Source organism: Gobio gobio, assembly GCF_949357685.1.
Source record: "Gobio gobio genome assembly, chromosome: 17".
Lineage (NCBI taxonomy): Eukaryota > Metazoa > Chordata > Actinopteri > Cypriniformes > Gobionidae > Gobio > Gobio gobio.
In genome coordinates this window covers 44432652-44451999 of record NC_137110.1, presented here as the reverse complement: position 1 = coordinate 44451999, position 19348 = coordinate 44432652, and the positions used below count along the sequence as shown (strand labels likewise).

Sequence of the window (19348 nt, the reverse complement as noted above, 5' to 3'; positions counted from 1 at the left end):
AAGCTGCATTAATATTCTCTGAAGACTCACGGTGAGCTGTTCAACCTGCCAGCTCGTCCTTCCGTCATGAGCTGATAGTCACAAGTCCAGTGTGGTTTTGTTTGCTGCAAAATTGACCTTTGCTTTTGTTTATGGTTTCTGCTCTCATGCATTAACCAGCCTGTGATCTTCACAACGCAGCGTGAAGTGACATTTCGTCTTAAGCACGCTATTGCAGCCTAATAATAACTTTTTTATGTCTATCAGATTTACATTTATGCATGTTGGCAGACGATACGGGCTTTTGCTGTGCATTCTGGGACATGTGTTTGTCTTACCTGGGACAAATTGATGTGAAGCCCAACCTGCTCAGCCTCTTTATGTTCAATTTCATCTGTTAACAAAATAAATTATCTAACCCAGTGCTGAAAACAAACAAATACTAGAGAATTTTTTTTTTTTTTTTTTTTTTTTTTGAGGTTTCTAGTCTCGTGTTTAGAGCCTAGGGGAGGGCATATATGGTAGACACGATTGACCGGTAGAAATTTGTCAACTGGTAGAGATTTTGGACTATCGTCTCTATATCGGTTATGGTCATGTGACGTTACTGTCCTAAAAGCTCACAGCAAAAGCTTATCTTTTGCATATATTTTTAGGCACTGCTTATAAACAGGGGATTTTAAACCGTTGAATCACAATTAGCAGCGAAAGACTCATTTCAGTATATGCACACTCTCTGAGACGCACGTCATGGAGCCGCTGCTCATAGAGTGCGTGAGAACTGGACTGAGTGCATTTTGCTCCCTACTTGGGCTTGAATGCTTAAATACACATACCTATGTGTCAAAGTGACATGTATTTGTAAGTAAACAGTTATTTATATCTTCAAGCTACAATATGTAAAATTTTTGCTGTAAAATATCCAAAAACCACTAGGCCATTGGTATTTTGATCAGATGAGTACTTACAATATCGCAAATATTCCCAACTATTTTTAAACTGTGAGAAAATTGCTATTTTAACCAAGGAACCGGGATGTGTGAGGGAGTCGTCTGTCGATGGCGTCATATCTGCGTTACCCTCAGTTTCCGGTTTTATTTTGCAGAAACGCTTTACTCTCACTGCAGTGTGACTCAAGTGTAAACAAGTGCAACAAGCCGCAGAGGGAACGCACAGAGTAACGTCCTAACATTATTTTCAACACACTCAGATGTATTTAATATGATAAACAGAGCTGCTTCACCTCATACTCGTGACCAGAAAAGCGGAAATGGCGGTGGTGACTGTGGCATAATAAAAGTCCTGCTGCTTATTTATTTTCCCAAATCCTCATTTACGTCTCTCACAGTGGATTCAACGTTTCTTCCTTGTTTGATTTATTTAGGAGTAGGCTATATTCGCATCATTTACTGTGGTAAAGTAGAAAACGGATTAGGACAGATACATTTTACTTCAAACTTTACTTTATTTAACACAGTTTGTGCTTGATATTAGACTTGGTCAAGTTTTTGTGTATAGCGTATTTCATACACGCCGTAGATTTTTAGTTTCGCTTTCTCTCACAGCGCATATTCAAACAAAGCCTAAGTTCTTGACCCTGCGGAAGATAATTTCGTTCTTCACATTTTACTACAAGTATCAGTTTTGGAACATCAGGAGAAAACATGAAGATATTTGAAAACGACGCTTCTTTCCGGCTCGTGTCTTCCCTTTCAGCGCAAAGAGGCATGACGCACGTCTGTGGGGAAAAATAAACAAATTTTTTCTTTAACTAATATTTAACTTATATTATTTATATTTCGATTATTTACAGATATTTATAAAAAAAAAAAAAAAAAAAAATATATATATATATATATATATATATATATATATATATATATATATATATATATATATATATATATATATATATATATATATATATATATATATATATACCTCAATCTCAATTAAATAGCCTACATTTTGACAATAAAAAATATAAACGAATAATATAGGCTATTTAACGAATATATAACACATTTATATATATAATATAGGCTATATAAAATATAGGCGTGCGTGTGTAGCCGCCACCCCCAGCCACCGCGCCACAGTTACACTGGAGTGTTATATTTCGTTTTCCCTTCTCTTTCTTTAATGTGAAATGCTGTTTGAATTTCCAAGATAGAAACGCTTTCTTGCCCTGGCTCTGTTGTTCTGGCTCCATCTCTACCTCTAGCTCCCGCTGCTCCTCTTCCGACTCCATTGTGACTGATCACGCAAATTGTGCATTTTTTCGTTTTTGTATTGGGGCTTCTGAGAAATGCATTGAGTTACCTTAATTTATTTAGAGAGTAAATAAACTCATGAAACTCATGAGAAGAATCGTTAATGTTATCCATTGATTTCAACAATGTAACTGTATTATAAATATCAACTATTTAAATTGTAACTGTAATGGAATACAGTTAATATGTAGCCTATTCTGAATACGTAATGCCGGTACATGTATACCGTTACTGCCCAACACTGAACACGACCTATTAAAGCACTAAGACATGAGAACAGTATAGCTAACATTGACATCTGAATATTTATCGCAAGTCATATCGTCATCGCAATATTAAACAATGTTATCGCACATCGCAGCTTTTCCTCATATCGTGCAGCCCTTGTGAAGACCACATGTCCCAAGATTCAACGCTCAAACTTGGCGTCATCAAACTATGCCTTTGTTTTGAATAGACAACCTCTAGCGGACGGAAACGTTACACAGTGCACCTTTTAAGTGAATGTAAACAGTTGAGAATGAACTGAGAAATTGAGAAAGATCAACGCATCAGTATATTGGATCCATGCAGCGGTCTTAAAGTGACAGCATCCAATTTTACCTACTGTCATTATTAATACTAATCAAACAACAATAAAAAGCCCTGTTTCCACTGAAATTACCCAGAGCAATTTGTCCCAGGACCTTTTTTCCCTCAGACCTGTTGCTGTTTGCGTTTCCATCGCGGTCTAAAGTACAGTGAAGATTAGTCCGGTGATGTAGGACTGCGCGCGGCTTTCCAGTTCCCACTGGATTTAGTCCTCCGCAAACGCTTAATAAAGCCTGAACCTTGTCATCGGTCCATCTGTCGTTTTTTTTTACTTCACTGTTGTTTCGAATAGCAAACAACTCTTACAGCACGCACCACAACAGACTTAAGATTGAAATAAAATGCTGCATGAACTGAACCAATCAGCATGTTCAGCGCCCAATTCCCACCGCTGAAAGTTCCTGAACTTTAAAAAAGTACTACCTAGCGAGCAGGGCCATTTTGAGGGGGAAATATTTTCCCGGAACTTCATTTAGACCCTCGTCCCTGCGGTCGAAACACACCGAGTACCACCCCAAGGTCCCTAGTTCCTGGGGAAAGTTCCTGCGGTGGAAACGTGGCTAAAGAGAGAAAATCTCTCGCTGCTTTTGACTGAATCAATTTTGTAACTTTAATAAGAATAAATGTATATTTAATTTACAATAGAAAAGACTATGCAGTTGTTGTTTATTTATACATTTGATTACTTAATACTAGGGCTGGGCAAATTAGCGCGTTAACGCGGGCGATTAATTTTTTCAGCTTAACGCAATTAAAATATTTAACGCAAAAAACGCAGCGTCCGTTTTTATATCCATTTTTGCTTTAGCTTTTGCTACATGATCATCACGCTCTTATTCATGTAAATGCTTCCAAGCGTGACAATACACAAGCGAACGCGCTGTATGCCAATGTCCTGTGTGTGTGTGTGTGTGTGTGTGTGTGTGTGTGTGTGTGTGTGTGTGTGTGTGTGTGTGTGTTAGTGTCCTGTCTGTGTGGATGCGTCTCATGTCAGCTAATCAGGACACACACACACACACATACACACACTCAACGCATAGATAGACTCGCGTCAGTTTCCTGCTCACATCGAGTTCTCTTTTGCTCTTGAACAAACAATAACACAGAGCACTTTGAGTATTCTCATATTAGGAGTCTTAAATTAGTTAAATAACGTCTTAAATGAACTTAAAGAGTTGTGAGGAAATGAGATGCGCGGGACAGCGCGTGAGATCCGCGGCTGTTCTTAAAGTGACAGGAGCGCTGATGATCATCAATAATGTTCATCAAAGAACAACGGGAACAGAGAAAATGTTAGCTTTAATGATGATTCATCTATATTTAATTGATTATTTATGCAGTTAAGAAAGATAACTATTACATTTCTGTATAACAGGGAAGGCCATGGGTAAATATAACATGTATTATTTTGGGTTTATGTAAAGATTGTTTTAAGTTCACTTAAATTAAAAGTTGTTTTTTTAAAGCCTAATAAATGTTGAAATTGGGAGCTTTCAGTTATACTGTAATGTAACGTCATTAATGTTTCATAGACACTTTAGTATCAGTGATACTGGCCTTCATTCATAAAAATATGACAATACAACACATATTTAAAATATGCTGTCTTTAAATTAGTTATACATTAATTTGGAGAGTAACTGAAATTATTACAATATCAAAATATTAAAAACGTAAAATATTAAAAACTTGCGATTAATCGCGATTAATTACAGAAAAAGGTGCGATTAATTAGTTTTTTTTTTAATCGATGCCCACCACTACTTAATACATTTTATGTAGTATTTCTAGTGCTTCAAGTTTTTCAGGTCTATTTTGTCTTCAGTAAGCTTGAGAGGTTTTTTTATGCTAGTATTAGTTTTTTAAAGATATTGAAAATGGTGATTAGAATTTTGAAGCATCAGTGGTATCAAAAATGTTGATATCATAACCTTATTTAAAGCAAAACTATATTGTGATATATATCGTTATTGTGAAATAAAATTTCTCATATATTATCATGAAATAAGATTTTGGTCATATCGCAGAAAGCCCATATTTGATTCTGAGTGATGTTTTCCTGTTTAAACACCTGTATTAGGAAATCCTAAGTGATTTGAACAGACATGTAACCCTAAGTATGAGCAATAGTTATAGTAATACTAGACAAAAACTTTCCCTTTCTTTGAAAGTGTCAAAGACCTGCATTTTGCTGTGGTTACTTTTTGCTTTGTAAACTCACATAAGAAACACACATTTGATCCAGTTTGTCAGAAACTAACAGGACATTTGGATCAGGTAATTTTCTCTTGGTTTGTGAGAGAAACACACTGATGTTTCCAATTCAGACAGTAATAAAGTTTGCGGTTAGTGCCTGTAAATAATAAAATGACATTGCAACCCCATAAAAACAATTATTGTCCAAATTGGGTTAGTCTTCATGATCATTGTTGGTGGTTTCATGTGATTTTTGAGATGGTTACACCCACAAAGTGTTACATCTTTGCTGTCTGCCTGAATGGCAAGAATGCCAGATGGACAAATGTCTACATGGCAGATGAGTGAATGAAACCGAGTTGAAAACAATTGAAGGAAGAACCGGACGGACTGAATGAGGCATGCATGATGAAATTGCTCTCTTTTCATATGGTCTGTTTACTCAAGCAATTTAATAGAAGCTGGTCTTTGTGTTTCCTGGTTACAGTCGTGATCCCATAAACACACACACACGCCCCCTCTGAGATAATGATAGACTGCGCAGAGTCACTGAACACACAGTTTGACAGCAGCAGTTGTCTTGTGAATGGGATGGAGCTACTTGTGTGTTGACCTTTGACCCAGTTAAGACCAGTGATTATCAGGGCATGTCCTTCAATGATGGCTATAAACAGCTTTTACAGGGCTGTGTGCTATTTATACACGTACACACACATACAGTACTCACTATTTAAAGAGGCACTATTATGATTCTTTTCCAACTCTTTCCCAGCTGTTGTCTAACCTCTCTGAGATCAGGTCAGAACTCCTACACACCTGTGCTGTTGCTGTGTATAAAGCAGATGTTAATGAATTGAATCCGTAGATCATGAGCTCCATAAATCATCTTGGCTGCTTTCTTTTGCCTTGTTGTCCTTTCTCTTTCGCCATCTCGTCTGGTTTGCGGGTTCAGAGGGCACACACATGGCAAGAGAGAGGGAGAGGAGATAAGGACAGCGGGATACAAAAGTAAGTGTGAGAGAAAAGTAAGAAAACCGAGATAGTGGGGTGAGAAAGAGGAAAACATGTTAAAGAGAGAGAGAGAGAGATAGGGAGATTGGAAAGTGCTATGCCCTCTTTCCTCACCATGGTAACAGTTCCTATCCGATCCTCGCAGGAGCTCGAACTCCTGTTGTGAAGGATTGTGACTGAAATGTAGCCTGACGTTGTCATACTCTAATTCTAGTCAGAAAATGAGTCTGATACTGCTCCGTTGGGCTGTGATTATGGTGCGGTTTCAACCGAACCAGGAAAGAAAACCTAGATTGAGCGCCCACCTAGACAACATTTGAAGGCATCATATTAGCAGATCCCTGACACAAGGCCGTTAGCAGTAAGCATCACATTATTTCTATTTTGTTTCTGCCGAATTCTTCCATCATGGAGTGCAGATATGCCTCTGCTCTCAATTGGATAGACCTACAACCAATCAGAGCAACGGAGTAAGTGGCGTATGTTGAACGGCGCATGGTTGTCAACAGAACTCAACTGCACGCACGCTGGAAGAAGTAGAAGAAGACGAGTGTAAACAATCTTAGCCGGTGTTGTAAAAAGAATTTCAGGATGCACGGAGTACTTACCAACACGATCATCATTTTTGAGAGAAATAGTAAAGGCGAATGCATATATGAACAAGTTCTCCGTTTAGTAAACAAATTCAACCCAAGCGCTCTTTGGTGACGTGGATGATTACGTTACTGTTTATCATCTATCCATCATTGTATAAAGCCCGCCCTGACACTTTGATTGGTCCGAACAGCTCTGGTTCAAGCATAGTTGCTCCACAACGGATCAACGGAACTTCCCAACCTCAAATGTTGTGGGCGGGGCTAAGTTCGGCATCCAGGCTAACTGAAATGCACATAAGATTAGATGAGAAAGAAGAAAGTGACCTCAAGTCAGATAGGATTTCTCATCTTTCAGGATTTAAAAACAGACATTTTTATGAAAGTGTTATGCATTTTATGCCAATTATGCATGCTTTAATATCAACTTAATTCCTGTGAATTTACTTTTTTAGCTAGTGATGGCATGAGTTAAATAATATAACTTTGCTTAGGCAGAAATGGTTTATGGTTATCACTCAAGTCTCATACTAAAGCATGGAGGTTGATGTGTAGGTGTTATATGAAGTAGTAGCTTTGTTCCAAAACCTAGATTGAGCTGCCCACCTAGACAACATTTTAAGGCATCATATTAGCAGATCCCTGACACAAGGCGGTTAGCAGTAAGCATCATATTAGTTCTTCATATTATCTTGTTTCTCCCAAATTCTTCCATCATGGAGAAACCATCCCCAGAAGATATATATATATATATATTAGGCTTGCTACGATAGTCGGTGTTGCCGGTGTTACCGGTGTCCAGACTCAACACCGGTTACATCACTTGCCCACCGTGGCTTTTTGATTTTTTTTATAGTAATAAAATAATTTAGTTCAGTTAGAGAACAGACGATACAAATAAAAACTGAACGTATCTGCTTAATAAAGCAGGATCCGACCGTGAGTCTCGGCAGCGGCAGGAGTCATTCATCAGATTTAAGAGTGAGGAGCTGACTGAGATGATCGCGGAAGATTTGGTTTCAAAGCGAAACGTAAAAGCGCCTATTTAAGGGAGTTTGTCATTTGTTTTGTTGTTGTGTTTTTCATTAAAAATAATAGGCTAATGAACCCACAATTCAAGCAACCCGCAGCTGAATTGGCGCTTATTCAAAACTGAAAGAAAAATGTGCACGGCCGCTCCGAGCGTGCATTGTTTACTTTTCGCCTGGCTCCGAAGTGCGAGCCTCCGCTCTACGCTGACTGCGCGCTTTTATTTTTGCCGCGCACACCCTCTCGCTCGTGCGGGCACGTCGAGTATAAACAAGGCTTTACGGACGAACTGTTATTCATTCATGGCGTGCATCTCAATCATAGACTGATCAATGCTTGATCAGTGCCCTGACTACTGAACTAGGGAACTGATTGAGACGCACCCATGGCCTCACAGAGCACGCATTTACAGACGAGCTGTCATTCACGGTGTGTGCGCACTGGCGCGTTTTCAGTTCAGAGCAGTCGTGTGCATGTTACTTTCGGTTAGATAGAATTAGTGATTTAAAAGTCGGTGATACCGGTATTACCGGTGTTGTCACACATCAATTAACCGGTGGGAAAATTTCCTCACCGTCACATCCCTAATATATATATTAGGGGTGTAATGGTACACAAAATTCACGATTCGGTACGTTCCTCCGTTTTAGGGCGCTTTCACACCTACCTTGTTTGGTCCGGATTTTCAGACTTTTCAGTTTGGTCCAAATCAAAATTGCAGGTGTGAAACCTCCCCCGTACCATGGTCCGGACCAAACAGATGAAATTTGGTCCGACAAAAGAGGTAGTCTCGGTCCGGATCAAACTTAACAAAGGTTCGGTTCGTTTCTAGTGTGAAAGCATTTTCTGTATGGTTCGTACTTTCAGACCATTTAAAGGAAGTTCCTGTTTATGTTTAAATATTATAATGTTATTTTTAAATGTCATCTAGGCTACATTGATTATGAAAAGTGAAAAGATGCGCAATATGTCAGAAGTCAGAAGGTCAGAAATGATTTTGAAAGAAATTTTGAATGATTTTGCTTAGAAAGCCTTTCTTTAATGTGAATTTCGTTTTGTATAAATTGTATCTTAATTTTAATCAACGTTTAATCAGATAATTGCCTTGATTTAATAAATAAGAAGCAAATAGTCTATAGCAGACAATAATCGCGGGAGCGATCACATGCTTTGCACATGAACTGGAGCGGGTCTCAAATAAACCGAAACTCAGCAGGCTACTTGTCTCACAAACATGAGAAATATGTGTATATAAAGCTTGAAATGTCCACTTTTAAACGTAACGAAAAGAAAATAGTCAAGCAATGCGCACTGTTCAATAGTGGCAACGATATGCGTCCGTTCATTCATTCATGCTTGTTAAAAACGCTGACGTCAGACGCATGTCCGTTTACAAACCAATCAATGTCCAGAGGCAGCCCATAGATGATGACTACAGGACGCGAGTATGTCATGTAAAGTTCTTTAGTGCGCTCGCATAATTGCAATGTGAAACCAAACCAAAACTAACCGAATGTATAAAATGTATCAAAACATGAACTTCGGTTCGGACCTTGGTGCGGACTTTCAGGTGTGAAAACGCCCTTAAAGGGTTAGTTCACCCAAAAATGAAAATTCTGTCATTAATTACTTACCCTCATGTCGTTCGACACCCGTCAGACCTCCGTTCATATTCGGAACAGAAATTAAGATATTTTAGTTGAAATCTGATGCCTCTGAAAGGCTCAATGGTACTCTACACTCTCAAGACCCTTAAAAGGTACTAAAGACGTCGTTACAAAGTCCATCTCACTACAGTGGTTCTACAATAACTTTATGAATCGGCGACAATAGTTTTTGTGCGCAAAAAAACCCTAAATAACGACTTACATAGTGATGACGATTTCAAAACAAAGCATCATGAAGCTTCGAAGCGTTATGAATCACTGAGTCGATTCAGCGGTTTGAATCGCCAAATTTCAGCAGTTTGGCGGTTTGACATGCGATCCGAATCATCATTCGGCTCAGTGATTCATAACGCTTCGAAGCTTCATGATGCTTTGTTTTGAAATCGTCATCACTATGTAAGTCGTTATTTAGGGTTTTTTTGCGCACAAAAACTATTGTCGCCGATTCATAAAGTTATTTTAGAACCAGTGTAGTGAGTTGGACTTTGTAACGACGTCTTTAGTACCTTTTAAGGGTCTTGAGAGTGTAGAGTACCATTGAGCCAATGGAGGACTTTCAGAGGCATCAGATTTCAACTAAAATATCTTAATTTCTGTTCCGAAGATGAACGGAGGTCTGACGGGTGTCGAACGACATGAGGGTAAGTAATTAATGACAGAATTTTCATTTTTGGGTGAACTAACCCTTTAAAGTCACTGTTCGGTACGGGTTTGGTACAGAAGTTTTACAAAATGACTTGTTATTTATTTTTATTAAACAGTGGTTTACTGAAAAAATTGTGTCTGTCCTTAAATGAATTCAATTATAGCTAAAAGTTTCTTAAAGATAATGCTGTAAACTATATAGGGAGCCCTTACTTGCACATTACTATAATATAACTTTAGGTTAACAACAGAGCCCAAACTATTAGCCTAAATTCAGTTGCTATTTATTTTTAGATTTATCATTAAATAATCAAGACATCACTAACAGGTTAAGTAGAATATAATTAGTATATATAGGCTAAAAATATAGTGCATATATTTAGCAAAAGAGTTCCTTTCTCTAGTGAACTAACAGCTGTGGACACTGAATGACTTCTGAGGTAAATGTGATGCTATGTGACATTGTTTACAAGCTGTTTTATTGGCGTCTTTCCGCGGTTGAAACGGTGATTACACCACCTATGATACGTTTCAGTAAGTTGTAGTGTATAAGTTAAAGCAAACTATTTTACCCAACATTTATGTTTTTTTTTGTGTGTGTGTGTGTATGTGTGTGTGTGTGTGTTAGACTTTGGCAGAGTCATTTTGTAGGCCAGCCCATAATTTGAAGAGCATCATCCTGGTTCTTTCAACCAAATAAAAATAAAATTTTTCCATCACCCCTGTAACCAAATTCTTACATGTTTTCTTCATCAAGATAAACTTCACAAATGGCTTTTATGATTTTTTGAAGCCTGAATACAATCGTCAAAAGTAAAAAGCTAAACTTGGGCTATAGAGGAACTACCCCATGGTTTCACAATGTCACCATAAGCTTCCGACAAATCTTTCAGTTTTTATTTAAAATCTATTTTGGTTAAAGTTTGAGTGAAAATAATTAGCAAGAGCATGATTTATAAACAAAACGAGGATGTAAAAGTGCACTAGCAAATAGATGAGTTTACTGTTCGGGTGGTGATGTTTAATATTCCAGACAACCTCTGTAGTCCCATTTAGCCACTTGTTAGCAACCGCTTTTAAGGCAAGTAAAGTATTACTAGATGTATTTTATGTTGTAGAATAAACATGATAAAACCTTGAGCTTGTGTTAACCACAAACCATATTTCAGGCATTTACCCAAAAACGTATTCATAAAACTCATTGATGATGGAACATGAACTAATTTCTAGTGGTTTTGAACCAAAGTCTCTATATATTTCACTCGGCGGCCATCTTTGAAACGCCTCTCGGGCATGCAAGTGCAGCTGTTATCTCTTTGAATGGGGAAACATAAAAATCTTCAAAACTTTTTGCCAAGCATACGATAAAATTTCATATTTGAAATCACCAATGAAATCTGACAACAACTGTCTCAAATCTTGTTTCTAAACACTCGACATCATGACAAAAAAACCCTGCATTTTTCAAGCTGGACCAAGCTGCAGTCACTTGATGACTTTACTGATTGCCGATTGGCTCTTTTCTTAAGATCGCGGGACTTATTCCGCCACATTGTGCATTGCAGTTTCTCCCATTCATATAAATAAAGTCTTTGGTTTGAACTCATTCCTGATGTACTCTATTAAAGTATCTTCTTGTTAGCTTAAAGGAACACTCCACCGTTTTTAGAAATAGGGCTTATTCAACTTCTTTCCTACATTTAGATATGTGGGCAAATGCATTTTTGTCTCCGTGCATGCACTGTTTTAGTTTGGCAGGGTCGCCGCTAGCTTAGTTTAGCATAATGAATGGAATCCTATGTTGCCAGCTAGCATGTCCCATGTAACAGTGATCCCAAAAAAGCCCCCCACCTAATTACTTCTTGTGGCCTGCGTATTCACAACGAGTACAAATAGCGATGCAGATTAAGACTAGGCGATTTCCTAGGCAGATATTGACTTGGGACTATATTATGGGGAAGCACAGGCGAAGCACTGCTACTTGGGCGCAGAGATATCACACAACACATGAAATCCCACAGTGTTCCTTTAACAACCATGCTAACACAACAATGCCTTAGAAGTCGCTGCTTATGTAGATAGTAGACAGCAAGACATGCTTGAAAGGTTTTTATGTTTTTTTTAAACTTGTTTGCTAGGCTTGTAAATGCATGTTTTTACAAATTGAGGGGTGAGGCAGCATTATTTTCTGTGGAAATGTACAACATCTCAAGCTTGAGCATGTAACCCACAATATTTCTAGAAGGAGATCATAACAGATATAGAAATGTTTACAGGAGAGAGAATATCCTGCACACTAGAAGTCAAATTATTATGGCATGTCAAATGGACAGGATGTCTAGCCCATGTGATTAGAGTGAGCTCAGTGTTGTGGCTGTAGGTCATATGCCCGGCATTAGTAAGGGTTTGGATTGCCCAGTCTATGAATACATAACCATTTATGAAATAAGCCTTAGGGATGAGACTGTCAGATGCTGAAGTTACACTATGAAATCAAAATTGACAATTCTTATTTTTTTTTATGGAATATTGCAGTGTTTATTGTAAGTGATTTATCCATGCACATCATTATTTATTTATTTTTAATTCATGTGCCTTATAATCCAAAATCAAAATAACTTCCCCTCCCTCTTGCAGTGACATCTCTTCTCTGATGATGTATTTACTGGCTCGAGGACGGGGCAACCTGTCACTCACATGAGACCCACCAATAGCAAACCACAACCATCCAATCAATTCCCCATTGACAAACTCAAACCCAGCCTTTCATTTGTTCTTGTTCCAGAAGCCGTTTTCCCCACAATAGGGAAGAAAAGACTATCGCAACTTCTGTTTCATGCCAACTTTAAACTGTAATATACACACTGATTTTACAAGAACAAACAAATCAAGTATTATGCAGGACTCATTCAGGTGTGCAAGTTACAACAAAATAGTTTCCCCCAGGGCGTGCAATTCAGCATAAAAGACTACTTAGAATTATTGTTTAGTGCTTTAGGAAGAAAAATGACTTTAAATGGGAACGTGTATGAGTAGGAGAATGTGACTGAATCGCCCCACACCCTTCCATCTGGATAGGGCATCAGGAGCAAGGCAGTGTCCGTTCTGTGGCGTGAGCTCTAAATAAACAGGGTGTGCCACCTTTAGCCAGACCGAGTCATCTGTCTCTTGCCTCTGGATCCCAAATGAATGGGGCTTTTCTTTCGCGCACACACATAAACACATTCTACTTTTCTTTTCTCATATTCTCACTCTTTTTGGTGTTGTGTTGTCCATGTTTCTTATTGGTCAGATATTGCGAGTTGTTTTTTTGGCATGGGCTTGCATAGCTGTTCTGATGATCTCACCGAGAGGAATTTTTGAGCTTGATTTCCTGTTCTGGACGTCTGAGTGTAACACAGCTTAAGCATTGACCTCACAAACGGCCGCATTGAGTGGTGATACACTCCAGCCACGTCAATTAGAGCGTCACGTGTTTCATAAATTCATTAGACTGCTGACGGCTGTTGATCGAGATTTCATTCTGACTGGGGTTAAAGGGTTTGTATGTTTCTAAGGAGCGTTGTTCTAGGTCAAGCTACTCCGTTTTCTGGAATGTTGGAATGTGTGCCAGGTTGGCAATTCCTGTTGAAATGTGGTCAGGCCAGTTTGTTAGTCGTCAAGCGTCTCGTGTTGCACCTGATATACCTGAAACATTTGGGCACACCTTAGATAACTGTTGATAACTGAATGCATTCCTGGTACTCAACGTCAAGGTCATGGGTTTGATTAGGGAAGGCATGAACTTCTATATATACACCTGAAAACAATGGGAGTCACTTTGAATAAAAGCATCTGCCAAATGCATAAATGTAAATGCTAAGGCACATTTAGATTTGATCTCCATGAATAATTCTTTCCTTGAATAACGTATTCCTTTTTCTCTCTCTGTTGTTTTCTGTAACCTGTAGAAGGACCCGGACTATCTGAAACTCTGGTTGGAGATCTTCATCGGCTCCTATGAGAGATGCCTGGATGTGGATTTCGAGAAATCGCCAACCAGGTAGAGTTTACGGCAGTCCAGCTACGTTCATCCATCAATCTGATGCACTTAAACCTCATGAAGACCGATCAGGAATCGGCTAATTAGTTCACAGTTCCTTGTGATAAATCTTCATCTTTTTCTAGACTTTTTCTTGCATATCCAGATTGTAGACTGTTAGCATCAAGTCTGGTCCACCTTATTCAGGCAGTCCACTGAGTAGTCAGTTTTGATAATGTGTAGTTTTACATCTTGAATCACTTGGATTCCCTGAAATTGTGTAGAAGCAGAGACTGAATAGGGCAGAAATGGTCCTCTGGTACATACTATATGAATGGGAGAAATCATAACGCCTAATATGGCATAGTGTTGTCAAAAATATCGATATGTATCGATACGGAAATATCTGAAATGATACCAATCCTCCTTTCTACAGTATCGATACACTGATACAAGCTGCGCTCTCCTCTTTGACCGACAGCGCGTTGAAATGCACCCGCCTCCTCTCACTCAGTCCGGTTAACCCTCTGAACACGGCGAGCGCGCCGGCGCGTTCTGCTAGATTTTTCCTCATGACAGAGTGTTATTGTTGGTGTGACAGGTCTGAATTTCGCGTGGGATTGCACATATTCATTCCTGCATATTTTGCGCTCACATCTGATGCGCACACACATACCATAATAAAGCCGCCTCTGACATACAAGTGCAAAAATGAGCTCTTTTTCCCAGCTTATTAATGGTCAAATACACTCAAAAATAATGTCACAAAGCCCATCTTGGTGAGTATTAACGTAAACACAGTCATAAACAGTTCAGGAAGAATGAGGAACAGTATTTTGATTCCATGCGTGCGTCAGGTCTTAAAGGGACAGCGGTCGGATAAACGTGCCTCTCTATGTTGTTATAGTTATTCAAACTACAAAAAGACAAGATTATTCAATACTTCCTCAAAATGCGCAGATGTCTCTTATGTGTTGTTTTCAATTCATACTGGCAGCCGGATGGCGCTCTGTGCACATGTAGTCCATATATGGTACAGACAGACGAAGAAGATACCATGTGCCATAATAGAAGTCCATAATAAAAGCTTCCTGAGATCGCGAAACATGCAAATATAGACATTTGAAGACTAATAAACACTCAATCACGACGATGTATGGTTTGTCTTCAAGCCACTTAGTCTTCAAATGCTCATCCTTGGGCAGATGAAAAAAGTTTGCTTTTGAGTCGCACTTCAGAACACAGCGTCTCGTCGCCATGATGTTTTCTAGTTTTCACTGGCGTCTTGGAGCGCAATAAGTGGGCGTATCGTATTCAAATAACTTGACAAGTTGACGTCATCTAGTCAGAGAAAAAGCTTCGGTCTTCTAACGATTCTTAAAAATGACTCCGAGTCGACTCTTATTTTGAAAGAAAATAACTATATATACGGTGCACTGTCATATTTCAAACTTTGCAGGATGTTTTTGTTCACTTAGATCTATGTTACACACTACATGAAAGGTACATTTCAAAATTCCATGATAGGTGCTCTTTAAGATTATCCAATGTTATTTTAAATTTGTTTACTTAGATTTTTTTATTCAGTTTCTTACCTGAATACCTACATGAAAAAAGAAAGCATTCTATTTCATTTGTATCTTTCTATTGTATTCATTTGTGCTATTGCTAGTAATTTGTTTATTAGTTCTTATTTTATTACTGTTTACTCGTCTTTTTTAATTCAATGTACCATTTGAAATCAAGCTTCCTTGTGCTGTGTGTAAGCTATTGCAACACAATTACCCCATTGTAAAAAATACATTGAGATAGCAAATATTTGTGAGATCAACGTCTATCTATGAAAAAAAAGCTTTATCATATAAAGTGATCTCTTCGGAAGAATTTTTTGATTGTCTAAATTTTCAATAGACGTACAAAAAAATAATAATAAAAATATCTAATTGACAGTATATGCAGCGTTTCCCCCCCCCGTGCTATCGAAAATGGCATCGAACATCGATACTTTTTTTAGGTATCGTATCGAAGTGAGAAATTCCAGTATCGTGACAACACTAATATGGCAGCTGTAGCCATGTGTGTCTGTGGATAATGAGCCATAGTTAACGGACGCCCTGCCATCATGGTCATGTTCTGATGCAAGTGAGTGGCAATACAGAGAATTCATCCAGCCCAGTCTTTGTGTGTGTGTGTGTGCACATGAATGCATGGAAAAAATAAGAGGGGGGAACTAGATAAAAAGAGGGGGGTGGATAAGAGATTTACAGAAGGAGAGAAAGAAGGAGAGTGTTGAAGGATTTATGTGGCGGTAGTGCAGAGTGTGTGGCATGAGAAAATCGCTCTGGCTCTCCCAGCTGTGGTCATGTGATCATGAAGTGCTTAGGCTGTCAGATGACATTACGTAATGCAGAGCGAGAGGAGAGCCAGGAACCGACAGACAGAGAGAGGGAGATTGGATTGTAATGGGTTTATTTGTCTCAGCGCTCTCTCTCCTTCACAGCTGTGCTGCTCTCGCACAGATCTGCTTCATTACTGTACAGTTCTCTCACTCCTTCTGCTGCTGGAAGAACACACTCTTGTAGTGCAGTACTTGCCTTTAAAGTCGTGATTGCAAGAGTAGTTTGATCAGATCATTAGACCATGTTTTACAAGAAAATATTTCAGTCGTTCTATTCTTCAGTCGGTCTGCAACAGCCCTGACCCGTCGAGGCATGGACTCCACTAGACCCCTGAAGGTGTGCTGTGGTATCTGGCACCAAGATATTAGCAGCAGATCCTTTAAAGGGTTAGTTCACCCAAAAATGAAAATTAGCCCATGATTTACTCACCCTCAAGCCATCCTAGTTGTATATGACATTCTTCTTTCAGACAAACACAATCCGAGTTATATTAAAAAATGTCCTGGCTCTTCCAAGCTTTATAATGGCAGTGAATGTTGCTTCATTTTTGAATTCCACAAGGTCATCTATATCCATCATATAACTGCTCCACACGGTCCCGGGGTGGGGGGTGGGGGGGTGTAGAGTAAAAGTAAAAAGTGTAGTGCCTCTCGCAGTTCAGAGTTAATGTGGGAATATATCCACATAACTCTGATTGTGTTCATCTGAAAGAAAAATGTAAACACCTAGGATGGCTTGAGGGTGAGAAAATCATGGGCTAATTTTCATTTTTGGGTGAACTAACCCTTAAATCCTGTAAGTTGTGAGGTCGGGCTGGGCCTCCATGAATGGACTTGTTTGTTCAACACCTCAAACACGTTGTTGTGCTCCTCAAACCATTCCTGAAAGAGGCCACAGCCACCAGGGAATACCGTTTCCATGAAAGGGTGTACATGGTCTGCAACAATGCTTAGGTAGGTGGTAAGTGTCAAAGTAACAACCACATGGATGGCAGGACCCAAGGTTTCCCAGCAGAACATTGCCCAAAGCATCACACTGCCTCCACCGGCTTGCCTTCTTCCCATAGTGCATCCTGGTGCCATGTGTTCCCCAGGTAAAAGACGCACATGCACCTGGCCATCCACGTGATGTAAAAGAAAACGTGATTCATCAGACCAGGCCACCTTCTTTCATTGCTCCGTGGTCCAGTTTCTGATGCTCACGTGCCCACTTTTGCCGCTTTCGGTGGTGGACAGGGGTCAGCATGGGCACCCTGACTGGTCTGCGGCTATGCAGCCCCATATGCAACAAACTGTGATGTACTGTGTGTTCTGACACCTTTCTATCAGAACCAGCATTAACTTCTTGAGCAATTTGAGCTACAGTAGCTCATCTTTTTGATCGGACCACACGGGCCAGCCTTAGCTCCCCACGTGCATCAATGAGCTTTGGCCGCCCATGACCCTGACGCCGGTTCACCACAGTTCCTTCCTTGGACCTCTTTTGATAGAGACTGACCACAGTAGACTGGGAACACCCAACAAGAGCTGCAGTTTCGTCTAGCCATCACAATTTGGCCCTTGTCAAACTCACTCAAATCCTTACGCTTGCCCATTTTTCCTGCTTATAACACATCAACTTTGAGGACAAAATGTTAACTTGCTGGCTAATATATCCCACCCACTAACAGGTGCCGTGATAAAGAGATAATCAGTGTTATTCACTTCACATGTCATAATGTTATGCCTGATCAGTGTTTAATATTGCTAAATTTTATTTCATTAAAAATGTATTCATTAATTAACATCAATGATAACAATAAAAACCTTATTGTAAAGTATTACCATTTTTTCATTGTATTCATGCATCACAAAATAACACTAAAGCACCATATAAGTTTCATACTCAAACCATAGAGACTACTTAAAAGATAGGCTAGGCAATTTTCAGAGCGGCTAGCAATAGCAAGTTAGCTTTGAAAGCACAAGATCCCACCCTCCATCTCCAAAACCACGCCTTCTTCGAAACACGTGAACACAAACAGCAGAGTTTGCAAAGCGTCGTGAGATGAGATACGGCGTTATGATGTCTCAAAACACATAAAATGACAATAATAATGAACATAAACAACTTAAACACTGACATGCACCACCTGACTGCTGCAGATTAATTCGTTGCGTAGATGGTGTTGCCATTAAAACGCATAAATTCGAGTCACAAACCGCTCTGAGTATAACGCCACGGGTTTGCATCTTTTCCAAATGACAGTAGTTATGGCGTGAACTTGTTGTTTTGGTTCAGGAGGAACTGTAAAAGGGGCGGCTGTCTCGGTTGCGGTGTTTGCTGACTGATGTCTGTCTAACTCGTAGCATGACGTGTGATGTCTGCGTGAGAAGGTGCACAGAGATATAAAAACACAAGTTGACAGGCAGATAGGACATTGTGCCATTGCATTCGGAACGAATGGACATTTTATGGTCCTACGCCTTCCACAGATGATATAAATACATATAAATAACTTGGTGATTGCTGTAAGGATGTGAAGAGACTTTCAACTAGCATAACAAGAAATGTTTCTGGAACAAATGGCCTACCCTGCTTTTAATAATGGTTTTGCATTGATAATGGTTTTGCAGGTTGGAGGAGACGCCCCCCGTCATGACGCTGCTGCCTGATAACATCCTGCAGGTGTTACGTCTGCAGCTGCTGCAGTGTGTGCAGAAAGCATCTGAGGGGCTGGAGCCCGAGCAGCAGATGTTAGCCCTCCTGCTCCTCAAGTTCCTCATCGTCATCTGCAGGTCAGACTCTGAGATGTCACACCAGTGGCCTGATGGGAGAGAACTTTATGACTAAGGAAGAAAAACTATTACAGAAACGGATACGCATTATGTTTAGAAAGGCAATAAACTGAAGAAAAATCATTTCAACAGTCTCTTATGAAAATATGAAGTGCATCGAATCTCAG

General features: G+C 39.4%; 1 protein-coding gene across 5 annotated transcripts in view; it reads left to right on the top strand.

The window, feature by feature from the left end:
• The window catches only part of nbeal1 (neurobeachin-like 1), an 89466-nt gene that overhangs the window by 12246 nt on the left and 57872 nt on the right, over nucleotides 1-19348 (top strand). For all 5 annotated transcript variants that reach the window (XM_079841109.1, XM_079841108.1, XM_079841107.1 and 2 more), the window contains exons 3-4: nucleotides 13935-14026; nucleotides 19020-19181. In XM_079841109.1, coding sequence (XP_079697235.1) covers nucleotides 13935-14026; nucleotides 19020-19181 — 254 coding nt within the window. The remainder of the gene's footprint in view (nucleotides 1-13934; nucleotides 14027-19019; nucleotides 19182-19348) is intronic.